General features: G+C 42.4%; 1 protein-coding gene across 5 annotated transcripts in view; it reads left to right on the top strand.

Moving 5' to 3' along the window:
* celsr1a (cadherin EGF LAG seven-pass G-type receptor 1a) overlaps positions 1 to 19,400 on the top strand; it is a 95,420-nt gene that overhangs the window by 41,386 nt on the left and 34,634 nt on the right. For 3 of the 5 annotated variants that reach the window (XM_087178420.1, XM_087178418.1, XM_087178419.1), the window contains exons 4-7: positions 2,703 to 2,925; positions 4,651 to 4,766; positions 6,769 to 6,857; positions 13,850 to 13,930. In XM_087178420.1, the coding sequence (XP_087034546.1) occupies positions 2,703 to 2,925; positions 4,651 to 4,766; positions 6,769 to 6,857; positions 13,850 to 13,930 (509 nt within the window). The remainder of the gene's footprint in view (positions 1 to 2,702; positions 2,926 to 4,650; positions 4,767 to 6,768; positions 6,858 to 13,849; positions 13,931 to 19,400) is intronic. The other 2 variants (XM_087178421.1, XM_023422980.1) reach the window with 1 other exon arrangement.

Below are 19,400 nucleotides of genomic sequence, written 5' to 3'. Positions count from 1 at the left end.
AGGAATGCTGACTATACTGGCTAAACCAGATCCGTCTCAAATATCACTTAACCCATTACCCAAAACCACATTAGCTTTAATAACTTTAAAGCCTTAAAACTCACAATAGAGTGAAATATAACTATAATTTAAAGCAGCTCCAATAATTTTTGAATTAATATTGGAATAAAAGCCAAATGGTCTGTCTTCCTGAAAGCTGTGAGTTGAAGTGACTCTTCCTGGCATTCACATGGTAGATGAGCTATGGGAAGAGTCGGAAGCTTTCATCATTCCCATTGAAAATCACTTTCTGAAATATTTCCCGATGCCAGTGATCTTCCCTCCACAACTTCCCCCTTGTACATCTGATACCTGCCGGACAGTCCCCGCTCCTCTGTCTCCCCCTAATAGAGCCTAGAGGGCTCTGACAACCTCCATCCCTCCTCTCCCTCCGTCTCTCCCGACACTCTACCTCTCCTCTCCTTCTCTTCCTCCATCTTATCTGATGTAATTACCTGATTATAGCTGCCCTCTCCCGCCTTCTTCTCCTCCTTCCCATGTCCATCCTCTCCACTCACCCGTCATATTTCCCTTACCTACATCTCGCTGGCCCAGCTTTGAAGGTCACAGTTCAACTCCAGATAGTCAGGGCCCATCAGGGGCCATTAGGGGGCTGATGACAGCGGGGGCCCGCTCTGTCCTCCTTGGGTTTCCTACATTACAGGGAAATAGATCCTTATAATTCTCCCTCGGAAAAAAGGATTATGCTGAGGAGAGAAGGGCCATTAGCTGGTTCCAGGCAGTGGTGTCGGGGGTCTGTGTGTGTCCTGGGTGGAGGGCTCTTGTCTGGACAGCAAGTTGACACACAACACTGCATGGGACATAGAGGCACCTATTACAAATAATATTACAGTCAGAAAGAGATCTCCTGGTGTATTAGTGGAGGAATTTAAATGAGCAGAGCCAGGAAACTGGGCCCAACTCACTGATTTTGGACAAAGCTAGATCCACATGGTCATTTAGCTGGAATTTCCCATGGAGAGAGCCACTGCAGTAAGTAGCTGAATTAGATAATGTAATATAATAAATTTGATATTGACAAGCATTGTAGCTGTAGATATTACTCACCTCAGTAGAGGCAACTGAGGCTGCTGGTCAGTCATTATCACGTCAAATGCAACTGTAGATTAAAAAGTAAATATCACAATTAATTAATCTAATTTCTCTAATCTTATGGTTCTTGAGAAGAGGTGGAAATGCAAAAAAAAAAAAAAATTATTCCAAATATATTCCATTTCCAGGTCTACAACAGGACCAACAGTTAAAGGTGCTTTGTTTACACTCAGACCTGTTTTGCTTATGTTAAGTGTTACCTACCAAAACGTTCTACATATATCCTTTAGGGCAAACAACACATTCCTTCCCCATAAAACACTTGCAAAGCTGCACATGTGAATTGCACCAACCAGATGCCTGTGTGTCCCAGTCATGGGTGTATTGAAGAGAACTGTTCAGCGATGGCACGCCATTCATTCCTGTGAGAGCTGCTCACTTGGTGCATCTGACCGGATCCAAATTCTGATAATAAAGTCATGTGTCTGGTTTATGATGGTCAGAAATATATTTTCCATTTGACAACTGATCCTTTACCTGTGATTATGTATGGGAAACTTGTTTTTAGTGTCAGTTAGTGCCATGTGATCAGTTTCTGAGAATGAAAGACTTGAATCTGTTCCACCTATTTGGTCCATTTTATCAGGTGCCAACAACAAAGTCCCTCTAAAAACAGAAATAACATTTCTCCACTGACCAATAGCCCATACCTGCATATTAAAGCACTGATGAATAATCACACTGACCTATTTAGATGCCTTAAACGTAAAGTTCATTTAAATGTAATTCTGGGCTATATTGTACATGGCTAGTTAAAGTAGATGTAGAAGTAGTTCTGGGAAAGTGGGAAAACACAGTGGATGTTTTCTGTAACTTCATAAAACCCTAGTTGGAGTGACGCTAACAAGGATTTAGCTGGTCAACTTTTATCTGATCTTTACATGGTTTAAAAGTATCAGCATGAGTTCAGCCACGGATGGAACTTAATAGAGGAATGTTATCCCTGTCTTCAGCTCTTTCTTTCTTTCTTTCTTTCTTTCTTTCTTTCTTATGTTTTTGCTCTTCTCACTCCCTTTCCACCCTCCTTGCTTCTCTTTTATCTCCCATCCTCTCTCTTCTCTCCAAATATGGCCAAATTACTTAGTGGCTAAGACCTGTGCATCCCAGAGAAAGGCCTATAAACAGGGCTTTGTAGTTGCTGCTAGTGTTTAGATAGAGCCTTTCTTGAACTGATATTTTAAAAGGGGCCTTAACAACAAAACACAAACCTGCAGACTCAATAGGGGAAGGTACATGTGCTTGATTGATAATCAAAGGCATCTTATTAAAACAACTGGATTCCAATCAGCTGATTTGAAGTCTGTAGTTCAGTCAAGGGTGGACAACATGCTTCACAGGAAAGATGAAAGGAAAATGAATTGAGGTGATATGACAGGTAATTTATCATTCACATAGCATTGAAGTTGCAACACACAGCTCATACACACTATGCATACACTGAGATATATGGACGAGGCTTGAATGTCAAACCAAGGCATTTTGGGATGATACTGCAGTACATACAACAGTTGCAACACAACACAGTGATTTCTCCATCTTTTTTCACACAGGTGAACACTGCGAGCTGAATGCATCATCAGGCCGCTGTGTGCCCGGTGTGTGTAAGAACGGCGGCAAGTGTGTCAACCGGCTGGCAGGCGGTTTCATGTGCCAGTGTCCACCAGGGGAGTACGAGAAGCCCTACTGCGAGATGACCACCCGCAGCTTCCCCGGACAGTCCTTCATCACCTTCAGAGGCCTGCGGCAAAGGTTCCACTTCACCGTCTCCTTCATGTAAGTACTGTCTTAACCTTGCTTTCCTCTTTTGTTCCTCTCTTCCATACTTCTACCCCCGCTTCCCTACCTTATTAATTTACCACTAACTGCCAGACACTCCCTTTTGAATAACTGTCTGGATGAAATTCAGCTGAAAATAAAGGTAACTGATTACGCCTCAAGCTTTCCGCTCTTGCATGTCACAGCCGCAGCTTCCAATCATAAAAGTGGCAGATTTACCACTCAAAATGTTAAGTCATTTTTAGAAACAATGGATCCTTGATTTTAGAGAGAGGTGGACAAAAGCAGCTCAGAGCCAGTGACTTGATTTTTCTGGCTGAAATAACAACTTTTTATTTATTTATTTATTTGGTTACTGACAGTAGTTAATAATGTGCTTCTCTGCCTTGGAATTAATGCAAATTGTTACTACTCTACATAGTAAGCTAGTTAGCCAAGCAGGCTAACGATGACAGCTAATGTTAGAGTAGATAAACACACGGTTTAATCCATTATTTACATTTACGTCCTCCAAAACTTTTTAGTTCCCGAAAATTGCTTTTAAACACTATTAGAAAGTTGGCAAAGAGTATGGTAAAGATGTATGAAATTTTGGCTGTTCTCAACTGTCTGGACAATATTTAATAGTTTTTTTCCTCTGCCACCTGGGATTGCTACACCACACATCTTTCCACTATATGCTGTAACTGCAGTAAGTCTGTGATAATGATAATTTAGGGAGTGTGAGGAGCTGCACAAATAAACAGTTCAGCGAGCTAAAGTGTGTCAACCACGGCGTGCTGAGACATGTACGCACTTTTCCATTGTTTCTCAGTTCCCTCCTTTCGATAGGAGCCTGCATATACACATATAAGAGCAAAGAAGACACACACTCTGCCTAAATCTGCAACTTCATGAGGTGTGCTCGTGTTTACACGTTTTCAAACAAACTGAAACTGCTGGTGTAAAATAACCCTGGTTCAACAAGTTTTTGTCATACAGTAAATATTATGCAGAGAAAAACTTTTAGCGCTTGTGAATAGGTAAGATAAGTTTGATAGCGCGAGTCCATCGACAGCGTGACGGTGAGAAAGGTTTGCAATGCGGTGAAAACAGGAAAGGCAGTGTGATGAGTTTCCCTTATCGGTGTTTGGCTACAGCCATCCTGACTTCCTGCCCTCCTGGCCTCACTGGCATCTGCCGGCTGACTCCTCTGCCCTCACCTTACACTCTTCACACACAAACAGCTACGCATGTGAACTTTGTACCCTCGTAGAACAAACACATGGGAAGGTACTGGCCCAGATAGCAGGTCTCTCTCCGGCTCTGACATGTGGGATACGCTCGAGCATCATCTAAGGCATGAGAACAGTTTCCTCTCTGCAGCCCACCAGCTTTACACATCCTGCCTTTCCTGTCCAAGTGACTTTTCCTCAAGAGCTCCTCGGCCCTTTCATCGTAAAGCTATCTGCAAGGCCTTCAACCGTTCAGTCCCGGTCTGTTTGAGTTGGATAGGTGATTAGTAATGTGACAGGAAACATGAGCCAGAGAAACCGCTGGAATTCACTCAACCTTTTCTGTGACACAAATCTGAATGTTCACTGTTGTATTTCAAGTCTGACCACCAAAGCTAACACCCAATTTTTGGGTTCATTGTTGTTCATGCTGTTCCTCCAACTATCAAAATAAAGAACCTGAAGAAAAACGTTTTTAAAAAAAACAAACTCCCATCCGTCTCTGCAGGTTTGCCACCAGAGAAAGAAACGCTCTGCTTCTCTACAATGGCAGATTTAATGAGAAACATGATTTCATCGCCCTGGAGATCATCGACGAACAGATTCAGCTCACCTTCTCTGGAGGTGAGGCCTCATCATGTGTGTTTGCCTGCCAGTGTATTTGTGGTGACCACTTACAGTAATTGTTGTTAATATCAGCTACACTCTAAGTAGATTAAGCCAGGGGTAAGCACACCTTATCTGAAGGGACTTTTACAAAGAGCTGGATAAATAGCTCTTATCAGCATGTGCTTTTTCTTTTGACAAGGGTGTGTGTTTTTGTGTATGTGTGAGCTAGTGTGTGCATGTATCCAAATGTTCACAGTTTGGACATGTTAAATTTGTGTGTGTGTGTGTGTGTGTGTGTGTGTGTGTGTGTGTGTGTGTGTGTGTGTACAGTATGTGTGTTTCTCTACATTTAGGTAAGAGAGATGGGTGTGTGTTACTATTTTGAAAGCAGCTGCTTCCTCAAAGTGGGAGCTGCCAGACTGATTAATGATGCCTCAGACACTTAGCTGGCCAAAAAACACCTCCGCAACACACACACACACAGACACACACACACTCGCTAAAGCCCATGATCAGCAAAGCACTCGAAACTGGGATTTTTTCAGAAATAGTTTTTAAAGCGTGCATGCGCTCACAAAAATATGCACACGCATACTTACACTCACACACATACAGCTCAAGTGCAATCAAACACACACCCACAATCACTGTTAAAACGTCTAACTATTGGATTGCAGATCAAACACATACTCCATGGACTGGTGACTGTTGTTTTCAGAGTCGGTCTACTTTCTCATGGTACCAAACAGGGAGGAATCCACTTCAATATGATTATGCTGGGTGAAGGCTGTTTGGGAAGCAGGCCAAGTCCATGTGCCCTGCTTCAGATCTGAAATATGACTAAATGCTGAATGTATGAATCATCCAATTAAATGCTCGAAGTAGGCCATCATTTAGTTACACAAACTGCGCCCTCTTTCTGTTCTGTTTTTCACGTGCACAGCCAGAAAAACAGCCATCACTTATTAACTTCCTCTCTCATACACTCATATACAAAGACTCACACGCATTTCTTGTCAGAGTTGCTGCACGGCTTACTGATTTCCAGAGTAGTGGATTCCTGCCCAGGCTGCTCCTGCCTTTGACAAACACAGTAAAACCCCCAGTAAATCTACTGCCTTTGTGCTCTACAATCTTCTCACTGAGAGCCATTGATACTGCAGACTTACACTGGCTTTCCCAACAGTTGATTGATATGACTATGGTGTATGTGTATCTGAGTGTGTCAGTCTGTGTGTGTCAAGATATAGGACATGGAATTTCCTCTATTGGTCACTTCAATTTATAACCTGTTGAATATTGAGTGAAGTAAAAATTCATTAAAGCAAGACTAATTAACTTTTAAAAGACAATAAAACACAATCATCCTCCTATAAATGAAAAGTTGAAGTCATAAGAAATAAAACAAACTATGACTCAGTTTATTTCACCCAGGGGTTTTGCAGCTGCAGCCTCACTTGCTCTGCTATGACCACTAGCTCATAGTGGCTAATGTTTGCTAGCAAATTATGTAATTCAAAGCAAACTCCAGAGTCTGTTTTTTGACTTAATGACTCCTCCCTACTTGTGCTGGTTTTACAACATGTTGAAACGTGTCACAGCTAAACATTTCACCGGTTCCAAAAGTAAAACTAATTAATGAGTGAAACAAGTTTCAAATCATCAGGAGACATGTTTAGTGTGGCTCCACCCCGCCCTCAGAAAAAAGTTACACTCTATTGTTTGAAATTAATAATGTGAAGATGTTAATCTATAAAGCAGCAGATGTAAACAGCAGCTGTGTTATATCATTTAACTGACATCATATTCACTATTCACTGTTCCTTTCTTTCCTCTCACCCCCCCCACCCTCATAAACTTTTCCCTGCTATCTTTTCTTCCTCTCTCGATTCCTCTCTTCCACCCTCCCTTCTCCATCTTTACTTCCCCCATCCCTGTTCCTGTTGTTCCTCCCACGTGTCCAACCTCTGTCCCTTCACCTGCATCCTCTTTCCTCCCTCCTTCCCTTGTCGCCCAGGTGAGACAAAGACCACGGTTTCTCCCTACATCACAGGCGGGGTCAGTGACGGCCAGTGGCACTCTGTCCAGCTCCATTACTACAACAAGGTAAGGAAGTTAACCACCCACCCAGCCGACCGCAGCTGCTCCTGCTTGAGTAGGCTTTTTAGATTAAAAAATTAGATTGGGGGGTAAAAGAAGTTTGCTGCTGCGAATATTGCATTTTTCCATCAAGTGCGCAGCCCGTACTGAAGGTCAAGATCAAGGGTGTTAAGGGTGAGCAAACTCAGCAGTGATAATGCGGGAGTGAAGCGCATGATATGTGGCTTTCTTTGAGGCTACCAAGGCGGTTGACCTTGACTGCTGATTTGGGAGATTGTGTTAACTGTACAGGTTTGACTCGTGATGTTAACTCTGCAACTTCTGAAAGAAGCGCTGAGGGCTGAAGCTTCAGCTTCAAGGGTCAAGAGTTCATCAAGTGTATTTTTCCCACTAGACAGCTTTAGTACATCCAGTACGTGTTTCCGAGTCAAAGGTAGATCGTCTTCACATGCTGCCTATCTATGCATACTTCAGTAATGGTACAATCTCAGTTTAATCTCAATGACTGACAAAAGGATTTCTCTCTTACCACAGTTTGTTTTATTCACAGTGTCTAAAGTTGTTTTTCGAAACGTTCCCACGATGTTCCTCTTTCCTCTTTGCTAAGTCCAATCTCGGAAAGAGAGACAGCGATTATTTCACAACCTAGCTCATGTAACCACTTCACTTGTAATATCATATTAGAAGGGCTTACATCGCAGTCAATTGCTGGTATTATCTTCCAACAAACTTCCAGAGCCTGCAGGGATTGTTCTTATAAGACTATACCAGACAGGAAATTAGATAACACTGTCTTTTTGAACATGTACATCCACTAGCTTTGTGTCTTCATTATATAATTTATTAGAATTTACAACCATAGTTTTCCCACTATAAGTAGCCATATTATGCATGAAAACTCTGAGTTTAAGTATAGAATTGCTAATAGGACAATTATCCTCATTCTTACCTGCACAAAGATAAATAATAATCATCTTGTGCATGAATTCTGATTTTCTATTTATTTTTTACTGATTTAAAGCTCAATGAGCAGTTAATTTGCCACTTTCCTTAAATGAAGCTAATGGATTCTAGCCTCATGCGCATGTGCTAGCCTTAGCCTTTCAAAGCTAATATGCTAGCTGGTATGCATGCTGCGCTATACTGTTACAAAAGACATCAATCCCTCTTTTTTTTACATTTTTTTTTTTACTTTTTCCCCTCCTCTCTTTGCTTTTCTTTCTGCGTCTTCCTTCACGTATCTGACGCTGAAAGCTGTAGCATCATTAACTTGACCCTAGACATCCAGCATCGTATTTCAGCAGCAGCGGGCCCTGTGTTTTGCAACCTGTGAAAAAGAGTACCCCCTCTTCTTGCCTGCAATGCACACCGTCTCACATTTCACACTCTGGTCGCCTCTTTCTTCTGTGTACCATCTATAGAGCCCATAGCATACTTAGTAGCCTTGACAGGGAAGTATTCATCAAAGGTGATGAATCAGGCTACCATACTGTACCGTGTAAGCTGCAGGGTCACATCTGTATCTATTGTTTGAGGTGTGTGTCCCTCTTTTCGACAGCACTGCCTTTATGATGCGAGAGACAAAGGCTTAAACCCCGTAGAGCTTTGTTAGCGTTGCTGCCAGGCTCCTCACCATCACAGGTGTTATTTGCAGGATACAGTCCGTTGGCACTAAAGACCTCTTTGTTTTGTTTGCCTCTTGGGTTCTCTTGTGTTTGTAGAGATCTCTCCATGGAAACAAGAGCTTAATTTCCACGATTGAACAGATTTCCCGCTTCGTTACGCTTCTGTGCAGTTTGTGTTTCTTATTTATTTAGCTTTACTGATGCTATAGGCTTCCATTTTACTGCTGTGACATGCAGATACAAGTAGTACGTGCACAAACAAACACGTGCTACACCAGGTTATGAGTGTATCCTTGTGCCATTAGCGTGTAAAACATGGGGTGTGTGCGTTCCACCAATGTCAGCCTTAATGCAGACCAGTGATTTGCAAAGCTGGCGACACATTCCGTTAAATTAGCCCAAGGCCGACTGTAGCACTGACACAGGGTCAGCTCTTCTTCACGTGTTGAATGGTCAGAAGTCGGACTGATTGATGGTAATTTAATCCTACATCAGTTGCTGGAGGGATTATTGGAAATGTATATGGCAGAAAGCAGTAGTGTTCTCACAATAGATTAGACATGTTGACATGTGAATGTACGGACATGAATGAAGGCACACATATGTTTGACGTACATGAAAGAGCACACACATTTGTCTGGAGGTAGCATTGCTCACATAACCCAGAGAGGCTCGAGAGAGACGATCAGAGCCCAATTCTTAAACCGTGATGTAATCCAGATTCAAACAAACATACACATACATAATGTTCCCTCTCTGTCCTAACATTATCTACTGGGAGCTTTTTATGGGTCTTAGCTATGCTAATCAGCAGCCAGTAGCACGTAGTATACTGTAGTTATAATATATTTAAGTGTTTAAGAGTTATACATGTCCAAATTTAAAAAGGGCTGCACCACACAAACAAGCATTTACGTAGAGATCAGTTGTGATCATGGTTACACCCAGTAACTGCTATGTAGCCAAGTAAGAATGAGTAAAGCGTAAAAGGTGATATGGAATATGTGCAACATATCTGACCTGACCTGGAAACTGGAAACTGAAAAGATTTTAGATTGCATTTTAGAAGTAAACCCAAACAACCAAACATAAAGCTCATAATCAAAGCCTATCAATTTTAGCCTAGTTATATACCAAGTGTAAACTAAGTGGAGATTCCTGTTTGGATTCGGCTTGTTTTTACTCAGACAACACAAACTAAGTAATAGATTTAATGGTGCAACCTAATCCATTGTTGTTCTTCCTACATGAACCCCAGTTGTTTTTAACGGACCCAAAAGAGCACACGCACACACACACACACACACACACACACACACACACACACACACACACACACACACACAGACACACACGTACAGATGGTGATTTATTGGGTCAGAAGATGAGGCGGTTGAAGTTGTGCCGGGTTGTACGGGTGCCCCCTTTTAAATCCGCTGCTCCTCTCTTCAGAAGAACCAGGGTGCCTCTGCTAAAAAACAGAGGTCAAGGGTCGAGGGAGGGTTGGTATGACAACAGACATGGACTTGCCATTGTTGCAATGATCTGGGTCGGTTGGAAAGCTGTGTGTGCGTGTGTTTGCATCTGTGGGGGGGGGGGCAGACAAATAAAGAGCTACTCTGAGTGTGTGTGTGTGTGTGTGTGTGTGTGTGTGTGTGTGTGTGTGTGTGTGTGTGTGTGTGTGTGTGTTTTTGAATGTGTGCATATGTCCATACCACTATTAGAGATGTTACACAATAGAAGTGGAAGGAGAAAAGCATTTTTGAAATTCCATGGTGCAAAGTCTCAAGGACAGTTAACTGTGTCAGCACGGCTGACCTAGACAGGAAACACACACGCACACACACAAACAGAGATAAAGCACAGAGATGGGTATTCTTGCAGCAGCAGCAGCAGGAGCTTTTGTCTTGGGTTTTGATGTGTGTTAACTACAGGAAATGATGTCTCTGGTTGCAGGAAATGATGTTATTTAGCTGGACACTGGGCAGGATGTCAGTTGTGTCATGATTGTATCTGCCAGGCCACCTGCGAGGATTACATCAGGTTAAAATAAAGTCTAACAGACAAAGAATGCTTGATTCATCTAGTTTCCGTTGAGTTTTACCAGAACCACAATCATATATTGTCACCATAACTGTTCCATTTAAAAAAAACAACAATTTTATGATGGAAGTTTTGTCTTGAAAGAAACACTGAAGTTCATTAATGACCCCCTGAAACAATAGTTCCTTAACTTAAAACAGGCAACAAACTCTGTCCCTTGATGAAGACGAGGCAATGGGGCTAACAGCTCAGGAAAAAGCTACTAAACGGACTTTAACATGCATTTTTTTTTGTCAAACTTTCAAACATTCAATCAGATCAAGTATTTGGTTTTCAGCATTTAGCATACACAATGATCCAGGCTTACACACAGAGGATTATGTAGCGGCTGTGGCACATCACACTCTTTTAATTTATGATGCAGTAAGAGTTAATCCATACATCAAACCCTCTGTCACAGTCATATTTTTGATTTTATTTTGTTAGTTATGTCATGTGGACTCGCAGCCATCTTTACTGAATGAGTCTCATTTGTAACTTTTCATTTAATTTGGTTCAGAGTGGAGACAGTAAATGTGACTTTGTGACTGCAGACTTATGTAGATATCATTGGTTAATGTGATGTCACATGAGAAACATGACAACAATAAACAAGAAGAAACTTACAGGAATCTCAATCATATTTGCATTTATGTTTCGCAAGCCAGAAAGTATGACAAAATGCTTCTGAGTGAATCACCAATTAGCTGTAAGCCACAGGTATAAATAAACTATAATTAACTTCCATGTGATCCATCCTCATGGATTTCAGAGTAAGCGAAGCAGAGCGTGACTGCAGATGTGACAAGCCTCTGTGTTTGCAGTATTTGCTTTCGCTGCACACAAGCTTGACGTTATACATGTTAATAGAGTTACACTGGCTAATACGGGCTGCGATATTTGCAGCTAGGTGTGTGTAGACAGCATTCCCAGACAGTATCAAAAGTTCATTCTTTCTGCTTCTGCCGTTCCTCCGTCGCTCTCATGCTGTTTACATGGCAGGGCTTTTCATCAGCAGGACATAGGTGCAAATCACTTCACAGCATAGCTTGAGGTACTTTTATTGATATACTGTGGGTATAATTTTGCATTCCACCTCTGCCGGGCTGAAACTTTTGATGTAACTCAACCACTCAGCTGTACTTAGAAACCTGTTGGGTTAACTCAAAGAGGGGTCGGTCTTTCTGTAAAAGTTTCAATACTTTTGTGTCCATGGAAGCGTTAAAAAAACCTGACTTTGACACCAAGATGCCACTAGGATGCTACTGCTTTAAATATCCCTTCTGTTTGTGTGCCGCAGCAAGTCCAACTTAACCCTTTAAACACCCATCCATTGACATTCATCCATTGATTTTGGGCTTGTCTGTCTCTTAACAAATTAACTATTAATTTAGACAAAACATTTCCTTTTAGTGAAGTAGGAGTTGTCGTCAGTTTAAAGTTGCTATTATCAATATTTTTGTACGAAAAACAAACAGATGACACCTTGTAATATAGAAACGGTCGCTTGTAGCAACAAACCAACAAGTAACTATCTCTCTACTCTGCGGTACCCCTCGGCGCTACGCACTTAGCATCTTGGCATCTTTCAGCTCATTGCTTTAGTTTTACAACCTTAATGTTTTGATTCACTCTTAAAAGCTTAATAGCTATCGTCAATGTTGTTCGCAGATGCAGGCAGCTGTCACTCAATACAAAAACCACAGGCGGACAAAGGTAGCAGCTAGCTTGTGGTTATTAAACAGTGTCAAAATGGAATTATTATTGTCGAATGAGCTGCTGGCAACAAGTAACAGCTGAGCCGGAGTGGAGCGGCCTATGAAAAGGCTTTGTAAATATACAGTAAAATCTGGTTTATATTACATGAATATAAATATACTACAAACTTCGCTTTGTCTCACAGGTATCCGTCAGCGGGAGAGCTTTGAACGTTGACCTCACTCTGTGCTATGAAATAAACAGCTACTATCCTTGTCCATGTGTGTCTGTCTCCTGTTCTCTCTTGTCTCTTTGTTGATGTTTCAGGGTTTACTGGGTTTCCAGGACGAGCTGATATGCAGTCAGACACACACACACACACACACACACACACACACACACACACACACACACAGACAGACACACACACACACAAAGTCGTCAGCACATGCCCACAGTGGATATTAGCTCTTAAAATACACTGCAGAGAACCTGTAAGTGGTTTTAGCGTTGTCCTCTATCTCCCTGCGTTGTAGCTTTATTGCTAATAGCTGAAGCCACATAGGTGGCTTTCCTGGGTGGCCGCAATGACTTAGAGGGACAGATGCATGCCTTTTTAGGTGTTTGACGGTGTCTTGGCAACACACATGAACACACGCACAATTCATCAGCTGCGCGCAGGGATGAACGCCATGCCTATGTACGTGTGTGTGTGTGTGTGTGTTATGATGAGGGACTGCCACATCATGTGTTTCTGCACAGACATGAGTATTTTCTCTGCTAAGTGCTTTTTAGAAAAGTTAAGTAGTTATTTTTTGAGGTGAAGCCCCAGACTCTGCAGGGTGTGTTTCTGCAGGAAGAGGCCAATGCTATTCTTTGTTCTTCTTGACGTGTTTCCACAGACCCAAAACAGTCAAGGTTATCATCACAAGTTGCATTTAAATACCAGGAACTACTGTTTTACTAATTATAAAGCATTATATTTGTGGCTTTCTTGACAAAATTCATATGTATATACATTTTTCAGTGCTTTAAAATGCTCAGACATAATTGTAACTCATTGTGATTTAATACCGTAGGGTGTAAACACGCTCCAAATCCATGTATTGTGTCTTTGTGGTGAAACTACCCTTGTTGACACGTGGAAGCTGGTTTTGGGGCTTTCACATGCTGTAAATTTCACCTGCTCTTCACATATTTGTGGTATTTCACAGTGTGACATAAATCTGCCAGTGACACCTTCGTCCGAAGGCGGCGGCACATGAGTTGTGGCCTATTGTGTGAGGTAGTCGGTGGGGGTGTTTTTGATGTGGGCACAGAGGAATTATGTTTTGTTATGGATGTCGTTATTGTTGGCAAACTGGCTGCTAGCAGACGCAGACACTTCAGCACGCATGCCTTTGTACACACACACACGCAGGGTGCACGCACACAATAATATTTGTGTTATTATTTCTGCTGTCATGCTGTGCATTGATTGGTGAAAACACTGGAGAAACACACTTCAGTGCACATGTGGATACAAGTGACGTGGCTTGGTTGTGGGCTGCAGGTCTAACGAGGTGTCTCTCTCTCACGGTGTCTCTCTCCCAGGACGGGGGGAGTCTGGTGGACTCCAGTGGGGCTCTGCGGCTCCCGCTCTATACTGCCTGGCTGGAGCTCAATCAGAAGGAGGTAACCTCTGACCTCTAGCCTAGTTGCCACTGGTGCTTTTTTCCCCCCCCGGGGTCTCATTCAGTCCCTGCTCTGCTTCTAGTACAGACTAACTCTACTGTACATGCTTACCTCAGATATACAGAGGTAACTTGGCCTCTAACTATAGAGTGTTAGCTCTAGTTTAGTCCGGCTCTGGTCTGGTCTGGACAGAATTCTAGTAGGTTTTGCTGCTTTTCTGGTTTTGGTTTGGCTGTTGAATGTTAGTTCCAGTGTAACCTGGCTTTCTTCCGTCATGTTGTTGACATCTGGGTGAAGTTAATGATATGATGTGCTGATATTGACTTAAAGGGGCCCTGTGGAGTTTTTTGCGAACAAACCAAATAGTTTGTTTGCTTGTTACCGCCTCCAACTGTCGATCAGCGGGGGAATGTGCAACGTAATGCATGCACATCCACGCGCGCACAGACAACATAAACAAAACAGGGACCCACTCGTCAAACCGTCGCTGTTTAGTGCTACGACTGTTCAAAAAGTCCACAAGGTGCCCTTTAATAAATTTACAAAAAACTGTGATGTCGCTATGTTTTCCTGCGTCAGCCTGGTTTTACGTGTTCAGGTACTTTTGCTTTCTTTTTGTAAAACAACATTTAGCAGCGAATGGTGTAATAAAATAAATAGAAAAAAAAAAAGTCGTTTTGAATTCACAGAGCTTGATCAGGAGCTTTTAACACATGCAGATCTGCTCCTTGTGGATAGAGTATTTTGAATACTGCTGATTTTTAGCTTTGGATGATACTGACCTTACTTCATCCCTTTGTGGGCTGTGCAAATATGTCATGTTCATCCAGAGAGGTCAGAGGTAAGGGTCTGTGCTGGCGAGGCAGGGAGGATAGTTTTGAGACAGGGATGAGGCTTACCGGTCCGGCTTTTGGTCTCTGTTGCAGAACATCTCTCTCACCGAGGAATTGCGTCATTGCAGCAGTGTTGCATCTTTCTGGCTTTTATTTAAAAATGTACACATATATTATTTTTTATCTTCCTGTGTAACTTCATCACTGTCCTCCTCTCCATCTTAGTCTGCTTCACTCCATTTATTCACCCGGCTGAAGAATCTACTCATATCTAAAAATGACACAGTAGTAGCCCTCTTGCTCATCCGTCAGCTCTCATTGACTTCCTCCATTGAGGTTTGTTCAGGTGAAATAAACATATCTGAGCTTTGGCAGGCAGGCAGACAGACAGGTAGGTCGACACCCAGTGAGCAGTGACTGTGTTTTCCTTGGCAGCAGAGTGGCGGGCCGAAGTACCGATTCTGTCAGAGAGGATTAACAACGCTCAGAAATCGTCAAAGACGGCTCATGTAATGAGCTTGGACAGCAAATGTGTCAGGGCTGACATGCTCCTGTTTAGACTGTAATATTGTTTGATGTATTTTCATATAGATTGAGTGCTTAATATTGTCTTGTGTTATACTAAGAGAATTAACAAAAATAATATTGGAATAGTTTCGTGTAAAGCAAACTACTGTGTGGGTGTGTGTGTGTGTGTGTGGGTGTGTGTGATGGCAGCTGGCAGGATTAGAATGATATTTAAAACAATTTAGATACATATGGATACAATAAACATACTGTATACACTATATTATCATTAAGAATTTATAGTTTGCTATAAGCTAACTTTTTGTTATGTATGTGTGTAATAATATTTCTTGTAAGAATGACTCAATTTATAATATGAAAAAGACAGCAAAATGAAGTATTTAGTAGAAGGTAATGGACAATGGTGAGTAAAATCTTTAGGTTACATGAGTAACCCTGGTTCTCTGAGTAGCGTATGTGCATGTTTATTATCGTTACCATGACAATGAAGGTCCAGTACGTCTGCTGTCGTATCTGAGGGTAGGGACGAGAAACCTATATGGTTGTTTAGGTCAGAGAGCTGGTTGACCAGAACCCTCCACCTTTACATATATTCCCAGCATCACTTCAATTATATCCTCTCGCTTCAGAAGCCAAGCTATGCTCTGTATCTCAAGGCTAACAAGCTAAACTGTCGTGAAACTACTTTGTGCTAGTTGCCAGGGATACCAGAACAACTGCCTTCACTCTAGGTGGGTTTTGACTTGTTTGACCAAGCAGCAGAGTATTGTGGTTTCTTCACTTGCTTGCATACGTTGCTTTAGCTACATCTAGCAAGCTAATGGCGCCTCTGGAGGTTTGTGTTTCAGTCTAAGGACAGTTAAGCTAGTTAGCCTTCAGCTACAAGTAGAAAATAGCTTTAATAAAGAAAAGTCTTTTAGTGACATGCAACACTATAACACCCAACGGAGACGTTTTGACTGCTCGTCAGTCTGGATGGTGTAAAGGAATAAGTTCTCAAAACGAGCACTATGAAAGAAATCAAAAGGTTTTCAGCTTCAAAACACCCACATTGGTTGAACCTTTATATGTAGACATTTGTGTGTGTGTGTGTGTGTGTCTAGGTGAGTGAACTACCACTCAGTATGAGCAGCACTGTGCAGATGTGTGCAGCGCTGTGTCATTGAGGAATGAAGATAAATCTGATAAATCTGTCACTACAGACCGCCCTCATACAAGACTGACTAACTCACTACATCCCTATCTCTGTCTCAGGTCTATCTATTTCTCTTCACCCTCTCCCATTTTTACATTCCTTCCCCACTCTTCTGTGATGGGAGGGTGTGTGTGTGTGTGTATGTCACTGCGAGGAGGAAATTTCACACACCTCACCTAGCATGACCTAAATCTCAGATTAACATTGAGAGAGACAGACAGGCCGTGGAATTTTAGGGGAGAAGAGGAAAGAGGAGATAAACTGCTGTGTAGGAAGTCGAGGGAGAGAGTTGTGGTCCATATAGTTTATACCCACTCTAAACACTAATGTATCTTCCTCCTCCTCCTCTTTCGCCTCTCTGTCTCCTCATCCTTCTCTCTTATCTTCTTTCCACTTATATATATCTCCAATCTCTTCTATGATTCCTATCTGGTCCCGCTTTTACTGCCAAACATTAGCATCATTCCTGGAGATCTTCAAGGCTATTTAGATGATGGTTAGATGGTCACTGTAGAGGCACTTCTGCCAAGAGTTGGATGAGAAAATTGATACCACTGTCTTATCTGCACACTAAATATCATCTATAGCCAGGAAGGAGTAAGCTTATCTTAGCATAAACAGCACAAGTAAAACCACAACTTGCCGTGTTGACTCTTCGGTTTTTGTACGGGTTAAAAGAACAACATAAAACATGCCAGGTAGGCAGTTTTAGGTGTATAGCATGGTTTGTAGATGAAATCATATCAAATCACTCATCATCACAATTCAACCATGGTTGCAGTCCCGTGGATCAAATGTTAGCGAGCTAGACGTGGTAGTAAAATGATCAGGATGATCAAAAATTATTTAAATGCAAAATAAACTGATGTTCATATATCATCAAAACTAAACCCATGTAGGCTTCTTAATCTACAACAAGGGAGAAATAAGGCTGACCATTAATCAAGTGAAATAACTCAAAGAGACAAATCCTGCCTGTAAAATATGTTTTAACGGATGGATGAAAAACATCAATCAGAAGGTAATACCATTGATGTCAGTGTATATATGCAGGTGTCCATGTTAGTGGAGTTGTAGATGGAATTTTCTGAAGCCGTTCCCAATAGGATACAGTTACTCTTAACTCAGTTTTTGCGACCGCACATTTGTTTTGCCGCTTGAAAGCTACACGGCGACAATGGCCGCCGTCCATCTGTTACACTGATAACAAGAGGAGTGATGACGTGACAAAGACAGCAGTAACATGACGGCTTGAACACTGGACATCGTAGCCCTGTGTAAAACCTCTTGGAACTGTGTGTGTGTGTGTGTGTGTGTGTGTGTGTGTGTGTGTGTGTGTGAGTATGTGTGTGTGTGTGTGTTTGAATAACTCACACTTCTAGGTTTACATAGCCAGAGGGTAGGTGAGGTAATGTGGACATGACAGAGTCTGTTTCTGCCAGAGGGAAGCTGGGACACACTAGCCTGTGCATGACAGAGCCAACACACACACACACACACACACACACATACACACACACACACTTCTAGGAGAGATATTGATCTATTGTTGTTGGTTCAATGCCCTTTTATTTTGGCTCCACTTCTTCTCCAGTTCATGTTGCCTCAGTTTAACTCTGAAATACACCGCACACACACACACACACACACTTACACACACTTCAAAGCATCAGGAGATATCACATTTTCAAATATCCATCAAGTTTCATTCCCATCCAAGAGACAGAGAAAGAAACAATGGCATTTCCTCAGGCGAGCCCAAATAAAATAAAAGACTGTGCGCCCCTTTTTCCTTTATTATCAAATGAACTCCATGGCTGTCTGCAGCTCCGCTACCTGCTTCCTGCTTTACACACACACACACACACACGCAGACGCACGCACGCACACACACACACACACACACACACACACACACACACAAACATGCCGCTTACTCCCTCAACACACATGCTTAAACACATTCTGCAGACATCCTTCCCATACCCCCCAAACACACGCACAAACACATAATCACCAGCCAGCATTCCCTCCATCCCACCCTCCACACACACACACACACACATTTTAGGGTCATTAGTCGCTCATTTTGACAGTGTTTTAGTTGTTTTTTGACGAGGATGTTTCAACAGTGTTGTGCGTGTAACTCAATCTGTGCAGCAAGACTCTTTATCCTGGCTGCAGGGCTGATTGAGTTATCATGTCGGCTTTGACAGGCAGCCCAGTGGTAATAGAGGTGTCAATGTGTGCCTCTGTTGGTGGGAGGGAGAGGGTGTGTGTGTGCTTGGGTGGGTCTTTGTCCTGTGTGTGTGTGTGCTTGTGTGTGTGGGTGTGTGTGTGTAGACTGGTTGGTACTATTGAGACAAAGTGTGGGTTTTTTGATTGCAGTTGGCAGGATTTTAGGTGTACGCTGAAGTTTTTGTGCATGTGAGTGAGTTTTATCAGTGTGTGTGTTTGCGTGCATGCGTTCGTGTGTGTGTGTGTGCGTGCGCATTCTTCCACCCGCTCGTGTCCTCTGCCTTCCTCGCCTTTGTGGCTAGCTGTGGGGATCAAGTGCGTTGCCATGGCTGCAGCAAGCCTATCGCCCCTAGAGACGGCACCTTAGAGAGAGGGAATCTTCAGCAGCTCAGAGTCGGGTGGAGGGTAAATAAGAGACTCTCATGGGGCCCCTCAAATTGAGGGCCAAGAGCACTTTCAAATGAGGGGTCAGAGAGAAGCCTGAAACTATATACAGTCCTGGCGGCCATCGTTAGACCCACGTTCAGCTAACTGAAAACCAGCGTTCAATTTAGGACATGGCGTCCAGTGCTAAGAGTGAAGAAGATTCATTTATATGGGAATTCACATAACTCATCTTATGTGGAATTTTCTCAATGATGCAGCTCTTTCTTGGCAGGATTCACGCTGTTCATGT

The sequence above is a fragment of the Seriola lalandi genome, unplaced genomic scaffold (genome assembly GCF_002814215.2).
Source record: "Seriola lalandi dorsalis isolate HSWRI2012SDOR001 ecotype SW California unplaced genomic scaffold, Sedor1 jcf7180002054688, whole genome shotgun sequence".
Lineage (NCBI taxonomy): Eukaryota > Metazoa > Chordata > Actinopteri > Carangiformes > Carangidae > Seriola > Seriola lalandi.
The sequence above is the reverse complement of the archived record's forward strand: the minus strand, read 5'-3'. Positions and strand labels throughout refer to the sequence as shown.